A 17,743-nucleotide genomic window follows, 5' to 3' on the forward strand; every position below is an offset into this window, starting at 1 on the left:
TGCTAAGGGCCTGCTAAACACACAGCCCTGGGGGAGTGGTGGGGAATGTGACAAAGGAGCAGCAGAGGAGGACAGGGCCTCAGGCCTGCAGCCAGCTGATGGCGTTCTTCCTCAGCCAACAGAGCCTTCATCCCCCCTCTCTTCTCTCACTGCCCAGAACAGGTATCTCCCCCTTCTCCAGCTCCAGAAATCCTATCCACCCTTTAAGGAACATCCTGTATGCTGCCTCTTCCCGGAAACCTTCACAGCCATTCCCCCTTCCTCATAACACACTTGCACCTTTGAATTCGCCTGTGGATCCTTATTTCTTTTTTTCTCCCAACACTCCTCTCTCTACCACGGAGTGACTTCTTCCCACCTAGCTCCTGCTGTGAGCTGTAATCATTTGGGAGATCTTTTTCCCAGTTATCTGGTTTTTGGTGGTAGGGACAGTCTCAGATCCCTTAGTACCTCGCAGCAGGGAACACAGAGCCTCACACATACCTGGTGCGCGGGTGCTAGGTCATTTGGGGGGAGAGATACCAAGGGCTGTAGCAGCAGTCTGCCCTGTTCCCTGGCACTCATCCACTGCCAAGTCTTGCACATGTGTCCCAGACCCCAGGGTTCCGTCTGCAGCCCAGACTACACTTAGGTGAGACCTCACTTGGGACTCCTACAGCCCCGTCCACCAGGCCAGTAGACATCTCTACTTTGCAGTCTTGGGAACTTTGCTGTGGCATAAGCCAAACACCAGTCATCTTTGCTGCCTCCCCCTGCCCTTTTGTGCTGCCTGGACCGTTGTAGCAGCTACTAACTGGTCTCTCTTGCCCTTCTACAAGTCGTTCTTCACACAGCTCGAAAGATCTTATACCACTGTAAATCAGATCTTGCTTCTCCTGTGCCTGGAAGCTTTCTGTGGCTTCTCCTTGCATTTAGGATAAAATCCCGAAGTCATATTAAGGCCAGCAAGGCCACCTGGTCTGGCCTCAGCCCACCTCTCCAGCCTGGTCTTGCGTATGTTTTCCTCTTGAATTTTAAGTTCCCACTACCTTAGTCTTATGTCAATACCTTGAACGACCGCCCCCCCACCGCCCAATCTCTAACCCCAGGGTCTCTCCTTTACTGGGACCACATTTCTCCTTACATTTTGCCTAACTTCTAAGCTTCTACTAAGGTCTCTGCCTTGAGGTCCTCCCTGAGTCTTCAACCTAAATTAGGTACCTACATTAATTCTTCTTCAAAGCGTATTATAGTTGTTTCATAATACCACTTACCTCAGTTTGCAATTATATTTACATATATATTTACGATTATATGTTTAATGGCTGTTGCTCCATAAGGTCTGCAAGAACAGGCTTACCAGGGTATCCACATAGGAGAGGCTCAGAAAATACTTTTTCTGAATCAGGCTGGCATGGTGGGAATATGGGCTTTGGCAGCAGAAAGTTCAAATACTCAGGTTACCCTTTATTAGCAGTGTGAACTTGGGACAACCCACCTAGCTTTGCTGAGACCTTAGTTTATGTGTAAATAGGAATAACACCCATTTACCTCTTGGGAGTTGCTCAAGGATTAAATGACAAAAGGGGTTAAGAACCTGGCTTCTAGAGGAATATCCTTGGGAAGCCTGTCAATTCCTATCCCCTTTCAGAGAGAGGGAGCTCTGCTGCAGGGTCAGTGGGAGTGACAGGATACCCTCTCCTCTAGGGATATCCCCCTCCTTGGTCCTTCCCAACCTAGGCCTTTCTTCTACTGAAACAGGCATCCCGAGGGCTTCCGGGAGGAAGTGGTCAGCTGGAAGGCGCCAGCCCCTCCTTTTAGCTCTCCCAGGTTGGACTGCGCGGTTGGGGGCCGATCCTGGTTCTGCCGCTGGGAGACACCCTGGGCGGGGTTTTGCTCGCCGGAAGCACGCAGAGCTTGGGGTGGAGAGCCCCCTCTGCACGCGTTTGTGCCAAAGCATCCGTGCTGCCGCGTCGGGTTCTGACGGGCGGGCAGCCGGAGTCACACATGATGTCACAGACAATGACACAAGCCGGGTGTCTCAACCCTTTCACAGCGCCTGAGCTGCATGCACAATGTCACACCCGGGACACCCAGCACGCCGTTTTCGTGGCGCAAACACTTGGCCCCGCGCACCCTGGTCCTTTGCGTCCTGCGGCCACTCTCCGCGACTCCGGGGGCGCTCACCCTGCCCGGGGTGGGGGGCCGGGGGCCGGCGGGGGAGCCCCGAGGGCGAGCTGAGGAGCGGGTGATGTCACGGGCAGCGGTGGGTGGGTCACCCGGAGGTGAGGCGCCGCCAGGCGAGTTCAGCGAGAGTTCAGCCGCATTGCATTAGGCAAATGAGGCCCGGGCCGGGTTGGGGGTGTGTTGGGGGAGGACACCGGGACCACCTCCTCCTCCCCGCCCCATCACCTCTCCTCTACCAGCGCCGGGCCGAGGACTGACCAAACCACGGGGGAGGCTGGGAGCGGGAACCGGGATGGGGGAGACTCCCGCCCCTCTCCCGTCCCTGCCTCTGCGTGCAGCCCCCACCTCTCCGCGTACCCTGCCTCCGTCCATCCTCTGCGTACTCCTCTGGAGCATTTTCCCCTGTGAGTCCCCTCCTTCTCTCCTCCCCTTCCCAGGCTCCCCCCGCCGCCCCCGCCCGCCCCAGCACGCCTCTTCCACTCAGTCCCCAGCGTTTCGCCCGCCGCAGTCGGTCCCGCACGGCAAGGGTTAAGTCAGGGGCGGTGTCTGGACGGGACGGGGCGGAGGGAAGGGGGTGGGGCCGCCGGGGAGGGGGCGCTCAGGCTCGGGGCGGGGGGCAGCAGCGCGCACCTCGGAGAGCGAGCGTCGGCCGGCTGCCCCGGGCCTGGCGGAGGCGGAGCCGCGCGGGGTCCCCACCCCCACCCGGAATCCTCGCCCCGGAGAAGCCCGGGAGCCCCGGCGGGGAGGAGGAAGTGCCCGGCGTGCCCCCCCCGCCCCCCATCCCGCGCGGATCCCGCCCCCGGCCGGCGCACTTGGGGAGCCGCGGGACTCTGCCTCGGACAGCATGCGACTCGAGACGGGATCCCCCTCGAGGTGGAGCCGCTGAGTTCCCGGGCCTCGGCCGGACGTTCCCGGGGTGGGGGAGCCGAGGGACCCCCTCCTCCCCACACACACAACTTCCCGGCTGTTCGCCTGGGACTGGCGGAGCGGCCGGCCGACTTTGAACAGGGACTTCGGGCGACGGGCGGCCCCCGGGCTCGGGTCGCCTGTCGGGGCTGGGGGGGTTGGGGGGGACGTGCCCCTCGCCCCCAGCTGCTCTCCGCGGATGGCGCCGCCGGCTGAGTGAGGGAGGCGGCGCGCATGACTTCCCCGCCCGGACCTCTTGTCTTCGCGGGGAAGATGTACGAGAGTGTGGAAGTGGGGGGGCTCACCCCCACCCCCAATCCCTTCCTTGTGGTGGATTTTTATAACCAGAACCGGGCCTGTTTGCTCCCGGAGAAGGGGCTCCCCGCCCCTGGTCCCTACTCCACCCCGCTCCGGACTCCGCTTTGGAATGGCTCAAACCACTGTAGGTACCGGCCTCCCCTCTCCCATTGTAGGAGCTGGGGCTGAGGGTGGGCAGTGGAGCTTCCACTCCCACCGGGGATGCGGGCCTGGGGCTTGGGGGGGGGTCGCTTGTGTCTACTCTTCACTTCCCGTCTCTCTTGCTGGAACTCGGGTGCCCTTGCTGGACAATTGGACCCTACCGAGGAGCCTTGGGCGCTCTTTCTCCTTACATCAGGGCTGAGGAACTTTGGGGGGTTCTCCCTTCAGGAAACGTTTGTTCATCTGGCCTGCTACTTCTGGCAGGGGAAGTGAAGCCCCTGGCCCCCAGTTTGAATCTTCTTGCTTGGAATCCAGTCGCTTCAGTGCAGAGTGGTCCTTTCTTCCACCCTGCAGGGTCTGGTAAAGGCCCGATCTGTGGGCTTATCTGCTCCAAGGAGGAGGGCCCTCCTTCCCAGATCCCACCCGTGGAAGCCTGGGGGAGAGCTCCCTCCTGTGCAACAGCTGCTGCCCCAAGCCCTTGCCCTTGTGTCATTAGAGTCAGTGTCAGGGGACCACTCGATGTCTTTGGTGTTGGCAGTGTGGTGTGGCAGGAAGGGGCAACTTCATCTGACCTCCGTCTGCCGTCCTAGCCAATCCTTCCATCCTGGGGAGGGGCACCTGTCCATAGGAGGGTTGCTCTGGCCCTGGACACCTGGCTGGCATCTTTGAGGTTTCTGTCCCAGGAATGGGAGGAGGAGAGCGGCTGCTGTCGGGGGAAGGATTGCCCTCCTCCTAATCCTAATCGGGTTTGCTCTCTCGGGGAGGAGTTTGTTTTGTTGTGGGTCTGGGCTGCTCTGGAAGTGAGGGAAGCATCCCCTGCCACTCCAGCTGTGTCCTTTTGTTACCCTGTTTTCGCTTAGGGATAGGGGCTGGCACTGGGTTGTCCCTAAGAGGGGCGCTGATGAGAACCCTGGAGTCAGTCCTGGGAGCCTCCTCACCCTCCTGCTGTCCTCCATCTGGGTTCGGGCTCCTCTGGAAGGGAGGGGCTCTGTGCACCCCCGGGAGCTGTGAGCGCCTGTAGTGCACACCTGGGTGTCTTTGAACCCAGCTGTGAGGTAGTGTACCAGAGTGGGAGGGAGCCGGCGATAGGGGCTGTTGTTACCTGGGTCGGATTTCTTCCCTTTCTCTGCCGGCTGCCTCCCTCCTGCCTGCCAGGGAGAAGGGGTGGAATGAGTCCCTGGAGGCCTGACAGATTGGAGAAGGTTGAAGGGTAACCCCCAGCCCCTTTGGTCTAGGAAGAGGGAGACCTGGAGCGGAGAGACACCCCACCACTGCCCCTCCCAGAGCCACCTCATGCCCAGCCTTTCCTATTGTCCTGCCCCTTGACCTTTGCCTCTGGGGCCCAGTGGCTGGGAGGCTGCAACTCACACCGTGGGAGGCAAAGGGGGAGGGTTGTGAGTGTCGACTGACTTTAGCCAAAGGGGAGAGGTCAGAGGTGTGACACCAGGACCCTTCTTCCCACCCTCCAGACCTGGAGGAAGGTGCTTCTTCCCAGTGGGATCATTGGGGGCACAGCTGCCATGGTCACCCCTGTCACCACGTTGGCCACCTTTGCCAGAGGACTGGGGGAAAGCTGGAATCAAAGACCCTGGGCTCCAACCCCATCTCTTCCTTCATTGCATGGGGGCAGCTCAGCTCTCCCTGGCCCCAAACTGGTAGAGGAGGAGGAGTATGGAGTCCAGCAGGCCTTGGGTTTGGTGAGGCTAGTGATGGGGAAGTGGAGGCCTGTTTCCCACGCTCTGTCTGGAGTTGGGTAGAGGTAGAGGTCTGGGATCCCCTGCTCCCCTAGTTGCCCTGTAGGTGTGTGTATATCATTGGCATGCCAGTGGGGCTCAGCCCCAAGACTGGGGGCTGGGAGTGGTGGGTGTGGGAGTTGTTCTGAGGCACAGGAAAGACCTGGAGGCTGCTGGCCCTAGGGGTCCTTGACCCTGTCTAGTGTACAGGGGGTCACCACCACTGCCTCGGAACCCCTTGCTGTATGTGGAGGTCCTGTGGGGACAGGAGGCCTCCAGCTCTCTCACCCAGATCCTCCTCTGCCTCCCACCACCTGCGCCAAAGGTGGGAAGAGACTGCAGGCTTGGGGTGGGGGGTGGTGTGGGTGAAGACCCTTTCAATCCCGCAGGGCTCTGGGAATTTTGCCTCCTTCCCCAGAGCCCCCCTTTGGGGGCACTGGAGGATGGGGGGTACACAGGATGTGGCTCCCCATCTGTCCCCCACCAATCTCACCGCTCACGCCTCCACCCGCTCCCAGACGTCCAAGAATGTGAAGCACGTGGATGCTCATGGTGGGGGGGAGGGGAGAGATGCTTATCGGGGCGCTGGGCTAGGGGCCTCCTTCCGCTGCTACTCCCAGAGCTACCCCACCCTGCCCCTGGGCGGGGTGTGGGGGGAGGAAGGGCGGTGGGGGGGGACCCCGCGCCCCCTCCTCACCCCTCCCCAGGGGCTGCGAGGGGAGCTGCGGAGGAGCGGGCGCCAGCTGGATTGGGAGGGGAGCCGCTGGCCAGGGGCCCGGCTGATTTCCTGCTGATCTCCTCCAGGAAACTGGCCTCTTGTGTGAGGCCGCGAACGGCTCTGGGGCGTGGGGAATCCGGAGCGCCGTGCCTCCTGCCCCCTGCCTCCTGCCCCCTGCCCGCCAGAGGCCGGGGGGAGGGGAACCTGGCAGCGCTGGCAGGAGGGGATGCTGGCTTCCTGGGCTGGTTCCAGCCCTCCGCAGGGTACTGGGACTTGGAGCCGAATAGGTGTGGTGCCCCTGCAGCCTCCTTCTGCAGGAAGACGATAGATTTGTGGGATGGGGCCTCTTGCGCAGGGAGGTGAGCAGGGAGGGGCCAGGCCCTGACAGTCCTTCCCCCAGACATCGGGTGTGCAGGGTTAAGGCTGAATCCCAACCACTGCAGAGGCTACGGGGGTAGGGGGCGGGCAGAGTGCCCTGGGCTTCCCTAGGCTGCTGGCTGGCCGCCTGGGGAGGTGGGAACTGGGCCAGGGCTCTGGGTTCAAAGGGCACAGGGCAAAACCTCTGGCCAGTTACCTGGGTGACAGGTGGGGATGTGCTGGAGAGGGGGGCGTGCAGAGCACCCTAGAGCCTCAGAGGCGGTCAGCTGCAGTGGGATGGGCTGAAAGGAAACCTCACAGCCCAGACTAGCTCCCACCTCAGCTCATCTCCCCTCATCCTGCCAAAAACAATTTTAAAAAGCACATGCATTAAGTTCTATGAACACCCTCTGGACTTTGCCTTAGCTCCAAATTTCTATGGGTCTTTGCCCCTTTAGTCAGTCTCTGGCCTTGGAGCTATCTGTCCCTCGTCCCAGTAATCCTGTGGGTCTCCCCATGCCCTCCCCTCCATCTGCCCCAGTCTGTACCCCAAAGCTCCGCCTGTCCATTTTAGAGGTGGGGGATTAGAGGGGTGGGCCCGGGCAAAGGGCGGTTGGGGAGGGCAGGGGAGGGAGGTCAGTGCCTTCATCCTCTGCTTATTGGAACGCTAGCTGGGATTCTAGGCCATGGTCCCCCCACACCCCCTTGTCCTTGACCCCCCCCCCACCAGTCTGGATTGTCTATTGTTACTCCTTTTACGTCTTGGAAAAAGTTAGCACAACAAAGGCCTTCTTTGTCGCTCACCCCTCTGCCTCCTGGCCTCACCCAGGCCCCCCAACCTCACCCCACCCCCCAGCAGCTGTTCTCAGGCCTCTCGCCTGTCTGATTTGCTTGTCTGGCCTCAGGGAGGGTGAGGTGGGGGAAGAGCCTGGCCAGGGTAGTTTAGAGTTGGGGAGAAGCAGAGGGCCAGGGGAGGTCAGTGAAGAGGCTGTGGACTGGTGGGGGTCTAGGCATCCACTATCTTCTGCTGCAGGCTGGTCTCTGGGTAGAGATGGGGGTGGGGGGCACAGGGCCACAGCGGTGCTGGTCAACCAAGCTGACCAGGGAATTGGTGCCTGGGCCCCACTGAGAGCCAGGAAGGCCCTGCCAAGGTTATTGGCCTGGTTCCCTGTCATCACTGCCTGGCAGTTCCTGGTGTGTCTGCAGGTAAGGGGGACGGGGGGTCATATGCAGCCAACCCCCACCCCCTGTCCAGCTGCTGCTTTTCTCTGTGCCTGCACTTGGGAGCTACGTGATTCATGGCTTATAAGGTGCTTGGACCAGGAATTCTGGGACTCTCTGAATTCCAGAAGCTTGTGTGCTGGAGTTTGGGGGGAGAGTGGGTAGGATTCTGGGGTATGAGGGAGGCTGGGATCTTCCTACTCAGGGAGACATCCTTGCCCTCCTTGGCTCTGGACAAGTAGACTTGTCAAAGGCCTCTGGACACTGCCGGGTGGTACCTTGGGCATCTGGGATTGCCTCAGTCTAGTTCTCATCCAGCATGATACACCCCAGTTCCCCAGGCTTTGGGCACAGTCAGCCCCCATCCAGCCCAGCTCTGTTCTGCCTGGGGTGATGGGCAGGGGGCCAGGCAGTGGGGAGGATTTGGCTAGTTGGGGCTGCCCCTGTTGGCTGGGTCACCCCTCTTGGCTGCCCTCTTGGAGCTGAATAACAGGAGGGGAGGAGGGTAGTAACCCGGACATAGTATTGAGGGCAGACAGATAGAGCATTGATAGAAACAGACCCCCCTTTGTCATGCTGCTTCCCCCCAGACGGGGCACCCAGAGAGCCGTGGGCTTCCGGGGCTCAGAGGGACTCCACTCCCTGTCTCCAGGGGTCCCCCTGCTTATCTAAGGGGAATCCCCACCTGCTCTGCTCCAACCTTTGCGAATCTTATTTGCACACCCTGCCTTGGGTCCCTAGCCTGGGGTTTGTTTAGGTGGAGGAGGGGCTGTGGCTACTGGTGGGGGGGGGGAGGAGGGAGCGGAAGCAGAGGGGGTGGGGGAGTGGCCGCTTTGAATATCCTGTTGACCCCAGTTTCCTCTGCCCCCAGCTTGTGTCCTCTTCCCTCCCTCCTCATTAGACCTTAACTCCTTCCTAACTCGGGGGAGATGGGGCCAGGCTACCCTGTGGGGCAGGGGCTGGAAAGCCAGGCTGGCTCCTCCCCCGAGCCCCCATGCCTAGTCCTGTCTGCATGCAAATTTGATGGTTTATCCTCTGATCTTTCTGGTTTTGAAGGTGGGGTCCTGGGGGAGTAGGCAGGAGTGAGGGGTGCTGGAAGCTTCGTTGGCAGCTCATTGTCCAAGTCTGGCTGAGAAGTCCCAGCTTTCCTGAGACTGTCCCTGCCCCAGACTGAGAGTCCTGGTAGCAGTGGTGAGGCTGGGAGGCTCCTGGGGGAGCTCGTGAGGCAGGGTGGGTGCCGTGTTAGGGATGGTGGCCTGGGTCTCTAACCGCCCCTCCCCTCTTCTCTCTCTAGCCATCGAGACCCAGAGCAGCAGTTCCGAAGAGATAGTGCCCAGCCCTCCCTCGCCGCCCCCTCTCCCCCGCATCTACAAGCCTTGCTTTGTCTGCCAGGACAAATCCTCAGGCTACCACTATGGGGTCAGTGCCTGTGAGGGCTGCAAGGTGAGTTGACAGGGTCACCGGGAAGGACAGGCCTGATGAGATAAATGGGATGTCCCCACTGCCTCGTCCTGCAGCATGCCCTTTGCTGGGGGGATGTCTCGGAAACTGCTGCTCTTGCTTCCTTCCCTGCAGAAGGTGACAGAGCCGTGGAGGAGAGGAAGCCTGCATTAGATGACCAGGGACCCCCAAACCAGAGGTCCCCTTCCTGCTGGAGCCCCTCTCCCCAACTCCATCCTGCAGCGGGCAGGGCAGGCACCCGCCTTGCTCCTGCTTGCTACCCGGGTTGTCATAGTGAGCTGGCTGCCAACTGGCTCTTGGCTGAAGACCCAGGAGGCCTGGCCCCGATGGCCCTGCCTGAGCCTCACCATGGCTGCCTGGCAGTGGTGGTTAGGAGCAGGCCCCTGATTGGCCTCTCCTTCAGGTGCCCGGGCTGTGGGATCCCCAGTGTCTGACGGGGTTTCCCCGGGCCCGTGTTAGACTCCAGGGAACGGTTGTGGCTGCCACCTTCCCAGCAGCTGTGGGCCTGGCTTCTTCCCTTCCCCCCAGTGCCTGAGCCTCTGTGTCGGTGTCTGCCCTGGGGATTGGGGCGCAGAAGCTGCTCAGCTTCAAGGCTTGGCTTCAACGGGCTGCCCCTCAGCGGGGAGTGGCTTTCCCCAGGTATGCGGTGGAGACCAAGGCCAAGCATAAGGCTTTGGACTCTTTGGGTCTACCTGCCCTATCTGGTTGTTCCCAGTTTGTCTCTGGTCGGCCTGTGTGTAGACCCTGACCAGCCCAGGTCAGCCTATGATGGTGCCCCTCTGCTGGGTTGGTGAGCGCGTGTCCTGCTGCCTTACTCCAGATCATGTGTGCTTCTCCACCTCTCTGGTTTGGCCTGTGTATGGCCTTCTGTGGCCTCTTCCTCCTGTGCTCTGAGCCCGGGGCTGTGGGTTCCAGAGCCCTGCCTCTCTCCCATCGAGTCCCATCTGCCCCTCTCCCTGATTCACTAGCAGCCCTGAGGTCCTTTGCCTCCGGAGGGAAGAAGCCAGAACGGTGGCAATAATAGGTTGTGGGAAGATGGCTGTCCACCTGCCGTGTTGAGGCCGGCACTGGCATTTTCGGAGGGGGGTGTCCTTGTAGGTGGACTGTTTTCTTCACCTTGTCAAGCCTGCCCAGCTGGGTGAAGGCCAAAGGCTTGAGACAGCAGTTGGCCTGGCCCTCTGCCCCCAAGGCTGAGGCTCCAGGCCAGCCCTGCTCCCACCACGGGTGTGGCTGACCCGGCTCCTTTTCCTCCGCACCCAGGGCTTCTTCCGCCGCAGCATCCAGAAGAACATGGTGTACACGTGTCACCGGGACAAGAACTGCATCATCAACAAGGTGACCCGGAACCGCTGCCAGTACTGCCGACTGCAGAAGTGCTTTGAAGTGGGCATGTCCAAGGAGTGTGAGTGCCCCGGGCCGGGGGCTGCCGGGTGCAAGGCAGTGTCTGACATGCTCCTCAGAGGCTGGGGATGTAGGGACGTGGGGCTGGGCTCGTGGGGATGGGGGTGCCATGGAGCCCGCTGCGTGGTGTGCGGGCTCATGGTTAAGGACGGTTTGTGTGGAGCTGCGAGGACCTCTCTATCCATGTGTGTAGCCAACTGCATGTCTGTGTGTTGGCATGCTGTTGGCTGTGTGTGCTTGCACACGTGTGTGCATGTGTGTCCGCTTCTAGGCCCTGCTTGGCTTTGGGGTGGGACTCAGGGCATACCTGAGGGCCCCTGGATTGTGCCTCTTGGGGGAGGGCTTGCACTGGGGGGTGCTAGTTGCTCTGTGTGTGTGTGTGTGTGTGTGTGGCGGTGGGTGCCTCTGGCACAGGGATCTGAAAGCCATTGTCTGGTGAAGCCAGGGACCTAGAGTTGGAAGAGAGAATTGGGACTTCTTAGATCCCAGAGGAACTGGGGGTTTCCAGTTTGGGCTCAGCTGAGGCCCGATGGAGGGAGGGAGGGAGGGAGGGAGGGAGGGCTGGACAGGGAGACCCTCTTGTGTTGAATCATGGGTGTTGCCTTGGTGACCGGTGATTGATGATGTCAGAGATAAATGACGCTGACAGACGCCTCCTTGTCTGCGTGGCCGTTGCCATGGAGCCTGAGCCTTCGGGGATGGGGTGGGGGAGGGAGGCTGCAGGACCCCCTAGCCCTTTGTGGGGAGGGCAATGGAAGAGGGAGGTGGGGAGGGGATGTGGGGGGACATGAGGAGTCCCAGATGGGAGCAGAGGGGCCCTGCAGCAGCCTGCTGCCTCCTGCCACGGGAGCCAAAGGACGCGTGGTCTGGCGCCCAGGAAGTGCTGTTGAGTGGGTGTCAACTTAGGACCCTTCCCTTCAGGGCCCAGTGCTGCCGCCTCCCCATTGCTTCTGCCACCTTCCACTCCCTGAGCTTTTTAGCGCAGAGGGACCAGGGTGGGGACCTCTTTCCCTCCCACCACCAACTCCCCTTTTCCCTCCCTCCATCTCCTCTCCGGCTGCTCTGTGCCCTGGAGCTGAGCAGCTGCCATTTCAATAGAATTAAAGCTTCCGAATGATAAACGTCTTGTCACAGCTGCAATTTTCTCTTCCCAAATTATCCCCCCCACTCTCCCTCTCCCTCTCCCTCCTCTCCCTTGCACTTTATTGAATTTGCAGAATCGACATGAGTGATCTCCAAATTATGCCGGCTCCCCCAACCCCCACCCACTGCCCCCTCCCCAGGCCCCCCACCCCCACCCTGTCTTCCTCCAGCGTCAGCAGCCTCCGCCACTGGCCCTGTGAGTGATTGTGTGTCTGGGATAATCGGCCGGTAACGACCCCATCGCTTCTTTAAAGCCGAGTGGTGTGTGCCGCTCCGTGCCTCTGGTGATTTGTCAGCTCCCCCAGCTAATGGGCCGAGAGGTTCTCGCCTGGCCCCCTACTTCCGGGCTGGGGAGCTGCTCTGAGCCAGTCCCAGGGACCCCCAGAGAGACCGCTGCAGAGGGAGTAGTGGGGGGCAGGGGAGGCAGAGCACAGAGGTAGGCCCCCCTGCACACTTGCTCTCAGCCGCGGACACCCGTGCTCCTGGAGTGTGGGCTTGCGTAGGTGCGTGGGGTTCAGCGGATGTGGGCCGGCCAAGAGGTGTGTGTGTGTGTGTGTGTGTGTGCAGTTGTCACGTGCTGGGGCCAGATTCGGCACTGGGGTCGGGTGGGCATGGAGGGGTGGGCTGTGCGCAGACACCTTACCTGCCCGTGCCCTCCTGTGTGTGCACTCACACGTGCACTCCCGCGTGTGCGTTCCTGCGCGCGTGGACGTTCCTGTGCGCGCGTGCGCGTTCCTGTGCGCGCGCGCGAGGCCCGGCCGGGGGATGTCCTTGGCAGCCGCAGCGGCCCTTCTGGCGGGAGGAGCTTGGGTGGGGGTGGGCCGCCGGACCTGCTGTAACCCTGGCCTCTGCCCTCCACAGCTGTGAGGAACGACAGAAACAAGAAGAAGAAGGAGGCGCCCAAGCCCGAGTGCTCCGAGAGCTACACGCTGACACCTGAGGTCGGGGAGCTCATCGAGAAGGTGCGCAAAGCGCACCAGGAAACCTTCCCTGCCCTCTGCCAGCTGGGCAAATACACTACGGTATGGTTCCCCCCAGCCTGGCGGGGCGGGGAGGGGGGTACACCCAGTGCCACCTGGCCCATCTTCCCCTCCTCACCCCTGCCCGGGCTTCCGGGTCCTTTCCCTGCTTCTCCCTCCTCCTCCTGCTTCCTGATGAGGGAGCTCTCAGGAAGCGAAGTGGGTGGAGGGCAGGCCTGTGGGGGTGGCAGAGCCAGGCCGAGAAGGGGCACATGAGGAGAAGGCCCTCACTCTGCCCTGTCCTCCCAGAACAACAGCTCAGAGCAACGTGTCTCTCTGGACATCGACCTCTGGGACAAGTTCAGTGAACTCTCCACCAAGTGCATCATTAAGACTGTGGAGTTCGCCAAGCAACTGCCCGGCTTCACCACCCTCACCATTGCTGACCAGATCACCCTCCTCAAGGCTGCCTGCCTGGACATCCTGGTGAGGGTCTGCACCCCGCCCCCCCGGCCACTGCCCCCGAGTCCTTGGAGGAGTTCCTGCCATTCAGATAGCCTCCTTCCCCCAAAACACATCTGGAATTGATCTGTCCAAGTGCCCACCACCCAAACGCCCACCCTTCCTTTCCCCCACGTGACCACCTGTTCCCTCAGCCCCTCCGCATCTGGATGTACACTGCTTCTCCCGTTAACCCCCACACACATCCACCCACGCTCACCCCGTCCTTCCATTCAACCTTTCGCCCTGTCGCCCATCTGGCCACCTCTTCCGTCTAATAAAGATTCACCTAGGACTCTGTGTGGCCGGGCCTTGAGCTAAGTGTCAGGAAACGGAGGTGAACACAGCACCGGCCCCTCTCTCGAGAACCTTCTGTGGGTGGAGGCAGCAGATACGTAAACAGAGGTTACCAAACCGTGCTAAGTGCTGGCCGGAGATGGGGGCGGGCTGTCCCTTCCCTGTGTGAGAGAGAGCCACAGCTGCGGGGCCCCAGGCAGGCATCCCAGAGGAGGGGGCACTCTGGGTTGTATAGAAGGGGGATGTGAGACGGCCCTAACAGGAACAGGGTATGACAGGCTGGCGGGTGTGAGAGCAGCTGGATTCAGGGGACTGCAGGGCATTTGGTGGGGCAGAGGGTGACCAGGCCAGAGGCTGGGTGTGTTTGGTGGGAACTGCCAAAATCAAGGCTGGAAGGACTCTCCTTGACTTTCCTGATGGGCTCGGCCCACCTATCCCCCTTGGCCACCTCCAGGGCAGGGAACCTGCAAGGTGACCAGGCTGCAGCTTCCTGGTAGGGGTGGGACGGGAGGAGCAGGGTGTGGCATTTCTGGGGAGCCCGCTATTCCCATGCTCCAGATGAAAGAGTTTCAGACCTGAATCGGGGTTTGAAATGGTTGAAGCTGGTTCACATTTCATGGAGTTCTGCTGTGTACCCAGGCGTGGGGACTGGAGACCAAATCTGCTATGGTCCTTGCCTTCTGAAAATTCTAGTTTCTCTCTAGGTGATCTAGATCTGTGTGCACGGGACAGTAGCTGCTTGCTGTGTGTGGCTCTTTAACTTAAGAGTAAATTTAGTTCAGTTCCTCAGCTGCACTAACCACATTTCCAGGGCCCAATGGCTCTGTTGGCCGGTGGCTGCTGTTTGAGTGCTGTGTAGACATAGACCTTTTCCATTATTGCAGAAGGTTCTATGGGACAGCACTGGTCTGGCTGCTGCCTGGTGGTCTCTTGGGGCCGCTGGTACTGGAAGTGCTGGGGAGGTGGGGCGAGTCCCTGAACCCGTGCACCCTCTCTGCACCCAGATCCTGCGGATCTGCACGCGGTACACGCCGGAGCAGGACACCATGACCTTCTCCGATGGGCTGACCTTGAACCGGACCCAGATGCACAATGCCGGCTTCGGCCCCCTCACGGACCTGGTCTTTGCCTTCGCCAACCAGCTGCTGCCCCTGGAGATGGATGATGCTGAGACTGGTCTTCTCAGTGCCATCTGTCTCATCTGTGGAGGTGGGCAGGGGGGCCGGGGCTGGGGGGCCAGGCCCGGGGGGTGGGGTGGCCCCCAGAGTCTCTGCCAGGGAGAAGCCCAGGGTCAGATCAGAAGGGGACCTTGGCCTTGATCAGGCCCTTCTCAAAGGGATGAACAGAGAATGCAGAGGGGGGCAGGGCCTGGTCGGCTGCCATACAACAAGGGAGTAGAGGCGGACGCCTGATGTCTGCTTCCCTGTTGGTGGGCTGTGCCCCTTCCGGGGGGCTTAAGAGTGCGGGCTTGAGGGTCAGGCCACCCAGGTTCAAATCCTGGCCAGCTTTTGACCTCGGGCAGGTTGCCGAGCTTCACTGAGTCCCTGTTTCTTTAAAATGGGGCAGTAAGGGTCTCTACCTCATAAAGTTGATGGGGGGACCAAGAGGGCAATAAGTGAGGCACAGTTTGCCTACAGCAAGGCCCGGTCATTGTTGGCTGCTCTGATGATTTGATTGTTAAGAGCTTTGATGTACTGAGTTGGTGTCCTTGAAGGGAGTGAGACCTCCCTGGGCATCGTCCGTTTGCCTGAGGACAGCCCTGCCTGTGTTCAGAGGTCTTGCCCGTACGAATTGGGCTGCCAGAGAGGGCTGAGGATGACCCTTACCCCAGTTCCTCTCTGCTCCCATTTAAGTGCCTCTTAGGGCCTTTCTCACAGCACACAGACCCCAACAGTGCACTGCCCTGTGTGGGGAGGTCCCGCAGCAGAATCCTCGGCCCGTGGCCTGGGCCAGCGCGCACCCCAGTGGCCGAGGCTGGGAGTGCAGCTGTGTGCCTTGCTCGCCGGGGCACTTGCTTCCTGCTTCCTCAAGGGGCTGCTCAAGGGGCACTTGCTCAAGGGGCACCTGCTTCCTGCTTCCTCAGACCGGCAGGACCTGGAGCAGCCAGACAGGGTGGACATGCTTCAGGAGCCGCTGCTGGAGGCGCTGAAGGTGTATGTGCGGAAACGAAGGCCCAGCCGCCCCCACATGTTCCCCAAGATGCTGATGAAGATCACAGACCTGCGAAGCATCAGTGCTAAGGGTGAGGCTCGTGCCCTGTGTGTATGCCCGAGCCGGACCGAACACCTGGCCCCGGACCCCCTGCCCGTGCCCAGAGTCAGGCCACCCACATGGGAGCCAACAGCCCATGTCTTTGTGCCCAAGGTGATGCCCCTTCCCCGGGGCCCGGTGACCTCCTCCTGCCTGGGAGCTCTGAGGGGGGCACTATCACCTTCGTCTGGTAGTTGAGGGCTTGGCTCTGCAGTGCGTGTTGAGCAGGTCCCTTCACAGCTCAGCCTCAGTTTCCCACCGGAGGGATGGGGATCGTGATGGTCTTTACACGGTTGCGTTTGAGGTGTCAGTAGGAGAACCCATAACACAGAGTATGCAGGAAGGGCCCTCGGTCAACCCTCGGCAGTCTGACCCCAGAGCCTGGATTTGGAACCATGGCTGCCCCCTAGACCCAGGGGCCTGAGAGAGCTGGCTTATGTCAGAGAACCGAGCCCTGAGTTCAGTCCATAGCGGATGCTGATATGAGTCGGACCAGGCTTTCCAGCCCCACACCCTCATTCCTGGAGCTTCGTAACGCTGGGGGCCCACGGGCTGACCTCTGCTCCTCCTTCCCGCCAGGGGCTGAGCGGGTGATCACCCTGAAGATGGAGATCCCGGGCTCCATGCCACCTCTCATCCAGGAAATGCTGGAGAACTCGGAGGGCCTGGACACTCTGAGCGGACAGCCAGGGGGCGGGGGGCGGGATGGGGGCGGCCTGGCCCCCCCACCCGGCAGCTGTAGCCCCAGCCTCAGTCCCAGCTCGAACAGAAGCAGCCCGGCCACCCACTCCCCGTGACTGCCCGTGCCCCGTGGACACAGCCCTCACCCCGCACCCTGGCTTTTCTTTGCCTTTCTACCAACCATGCGACCCCCACCAGCCCTGCCCCCCCACCTGTCCTCCCTTTCCTCGGGGACAGGAGGGAGGAGGCGGCGACTCTTCAGAGGGAGGCCCGGGCAGGATGGACTGCCTGCTCCTGCCTCCTGGGCTGACGTCAGGGGCAAGGTCGTGAACTGATTGAGGACCCCTGGTCCTGGGCCTCAGGATGGAGCCTGGGGGCCTCATGTTCATCAAGTCAGCCCTCTGCCCCCCTCGCCACATCTTCATCACCAGCAAATGCCAGGACCTGGCTTCCCCATACTCAGAACCCGCAAGCCATTGCCCCCCGGTCGGGAAGCCCCCCCTGCCTCGGTTGGTGACAGAGGGGGTGGGCCAGGGGTGGGGGGTTTCCCCTGTACATACCCTGCCATACCAACCCCCAGGTATTAATTCTTGCTGGTTTTGTTTTTATTTTAATTTTTTTTTTTTTTGGTTTTGATTTTTTTAATAAGAATTTTCATTTTAAGCACATTTATACTGAAGGAATCTGTGCTGTGTATTGGGGGGAGCTGGATCCAGAGCTGGAGGTGGGTGGGTCTTGGGGGAGGGGAGCGGCTCAGAAGGGGCTCCCACTCTCTCTCCACGTCCCTGCACCCCCTGGCCCTCCTCCCCAGCCTTTTTCTCCTCAGTTTTCTCTTTAAAACTGTGAAGTACTAACTTTCCGAGGTCTGCCCTCCCCTTTTCCCTCTGCCTAACCACTGGGCGTGGACAGTTTCAGGCTGCCCCTAGAAGGAGGGGCCCACCATGAGAGACAGGGCAGGGGTTAGAGGAAGGGGGCCCTCAGAACATACTCGTGTGTGTTTCTCAGTCCTGTGGCCATGGCAGAGCTGCCTCTCCATCGGGGCTAATACCATCCAAGTCCTCCAGCCCCCACTGTGAAGGGGCTGGCCAGGGAGTTCAAGCTGCCCCTGTCCCCCAGCCTCACAGCCACCAGCACTGCCCACAGGGTCCCCAGACACACACACACACACACACACACACACACACACACACACACACAGTGGACCGATGGGGCAACAGACACACTTGGCCTGAGTTCCTCCGTTTCCCTGGCCTGCCCCCCCACCGCTCCCCACCCCATCCCCGTGCCCCCTCCTTGCCCCGCAGGACGGGCCTACAGGGGGTTCCCTCCCCTCATCCCCTGCACCCCCAGGCTGAGGGAGCTGGTTCTGCCCTGCCCTCCTTGCCCCGGGGTTGGGGTCTCATCCCCTCAGAGCCCGCTGGTGCACCTGTTACTGTTGGACTTTCCACTGAGATCTACTGGATAAAGAATAAAGTTCTATTTATTCTACA

General features: G+C 60.9%; 1 protein-coding gene across 11 annotated transcripts in view; it reads left to right on the forward strand.

The window, feature by feature from the left end:
- RARA (retinoic acid receptor alpha) overlaps nt 1–17,743 on the forward strand; it is a 44,440-nt gene extending 26,697 nt beyond the window's left edge. For 2 of the 11 annotated variants that reach the window (XM_032871550.1, XM_032871549.1), the window contains exons 3-9: nt 8,855–9,003; nt 10,282–10,423; nt 12,427–12,587; nt 12,834–13,010; nt 14,327–14,531; nt 15,406–15,564; nt 16,152–17,743. In XM_032871550.1, coding sequence (XP_032727441.1) covers nt 8,855–9,003; nt 10,282–10,423; nt 12,427–12,587; nt 12,834–13,010; nt 14,327–14,531; nt 15,406–15,564; nt 16,152–16,369 — 1,211 coding nt within the window. In that variant the 3' untranslated portion in view covers nt 16,370–17,743. Of the gene's footprint in view, nt 1–1,153; nt 1,197–2,296; nt 2,571–3,055; nt 3,519–7,526; nt 7,546–8,410; nt 8,752–8,854; nt 9,004–9,135; nt 9,200–10,281; nt 10,424–12,426; nt 12,588–12,833; nt 13,011–14,326; nt 14,532–15,405; nt 15,565–16,151 lie in introns of those variants that run through there. The other 9 variants (XM_032871557.1, XM_032871554.1, XM_032871553.1 and 6 more) reach the window with 9 other exon arrangements.

Source organism: Lontra canadensis, unplaced genomic scaffold (assembly GCF_010015895.1).
Source record: "Lontra canadensis isolate GAN:19392208 unplaced genomic scaffold, GSC_riverotter_1.0 scaffold43, whole genome shotgun sequence".
Classification (NCBI taxonomy): domain Eukaryota; kingdom Metazoa; phylum Chordata; class Mammalia; order Carnivora; family Mustelidae; genus Lontra; species Lontra canadensis.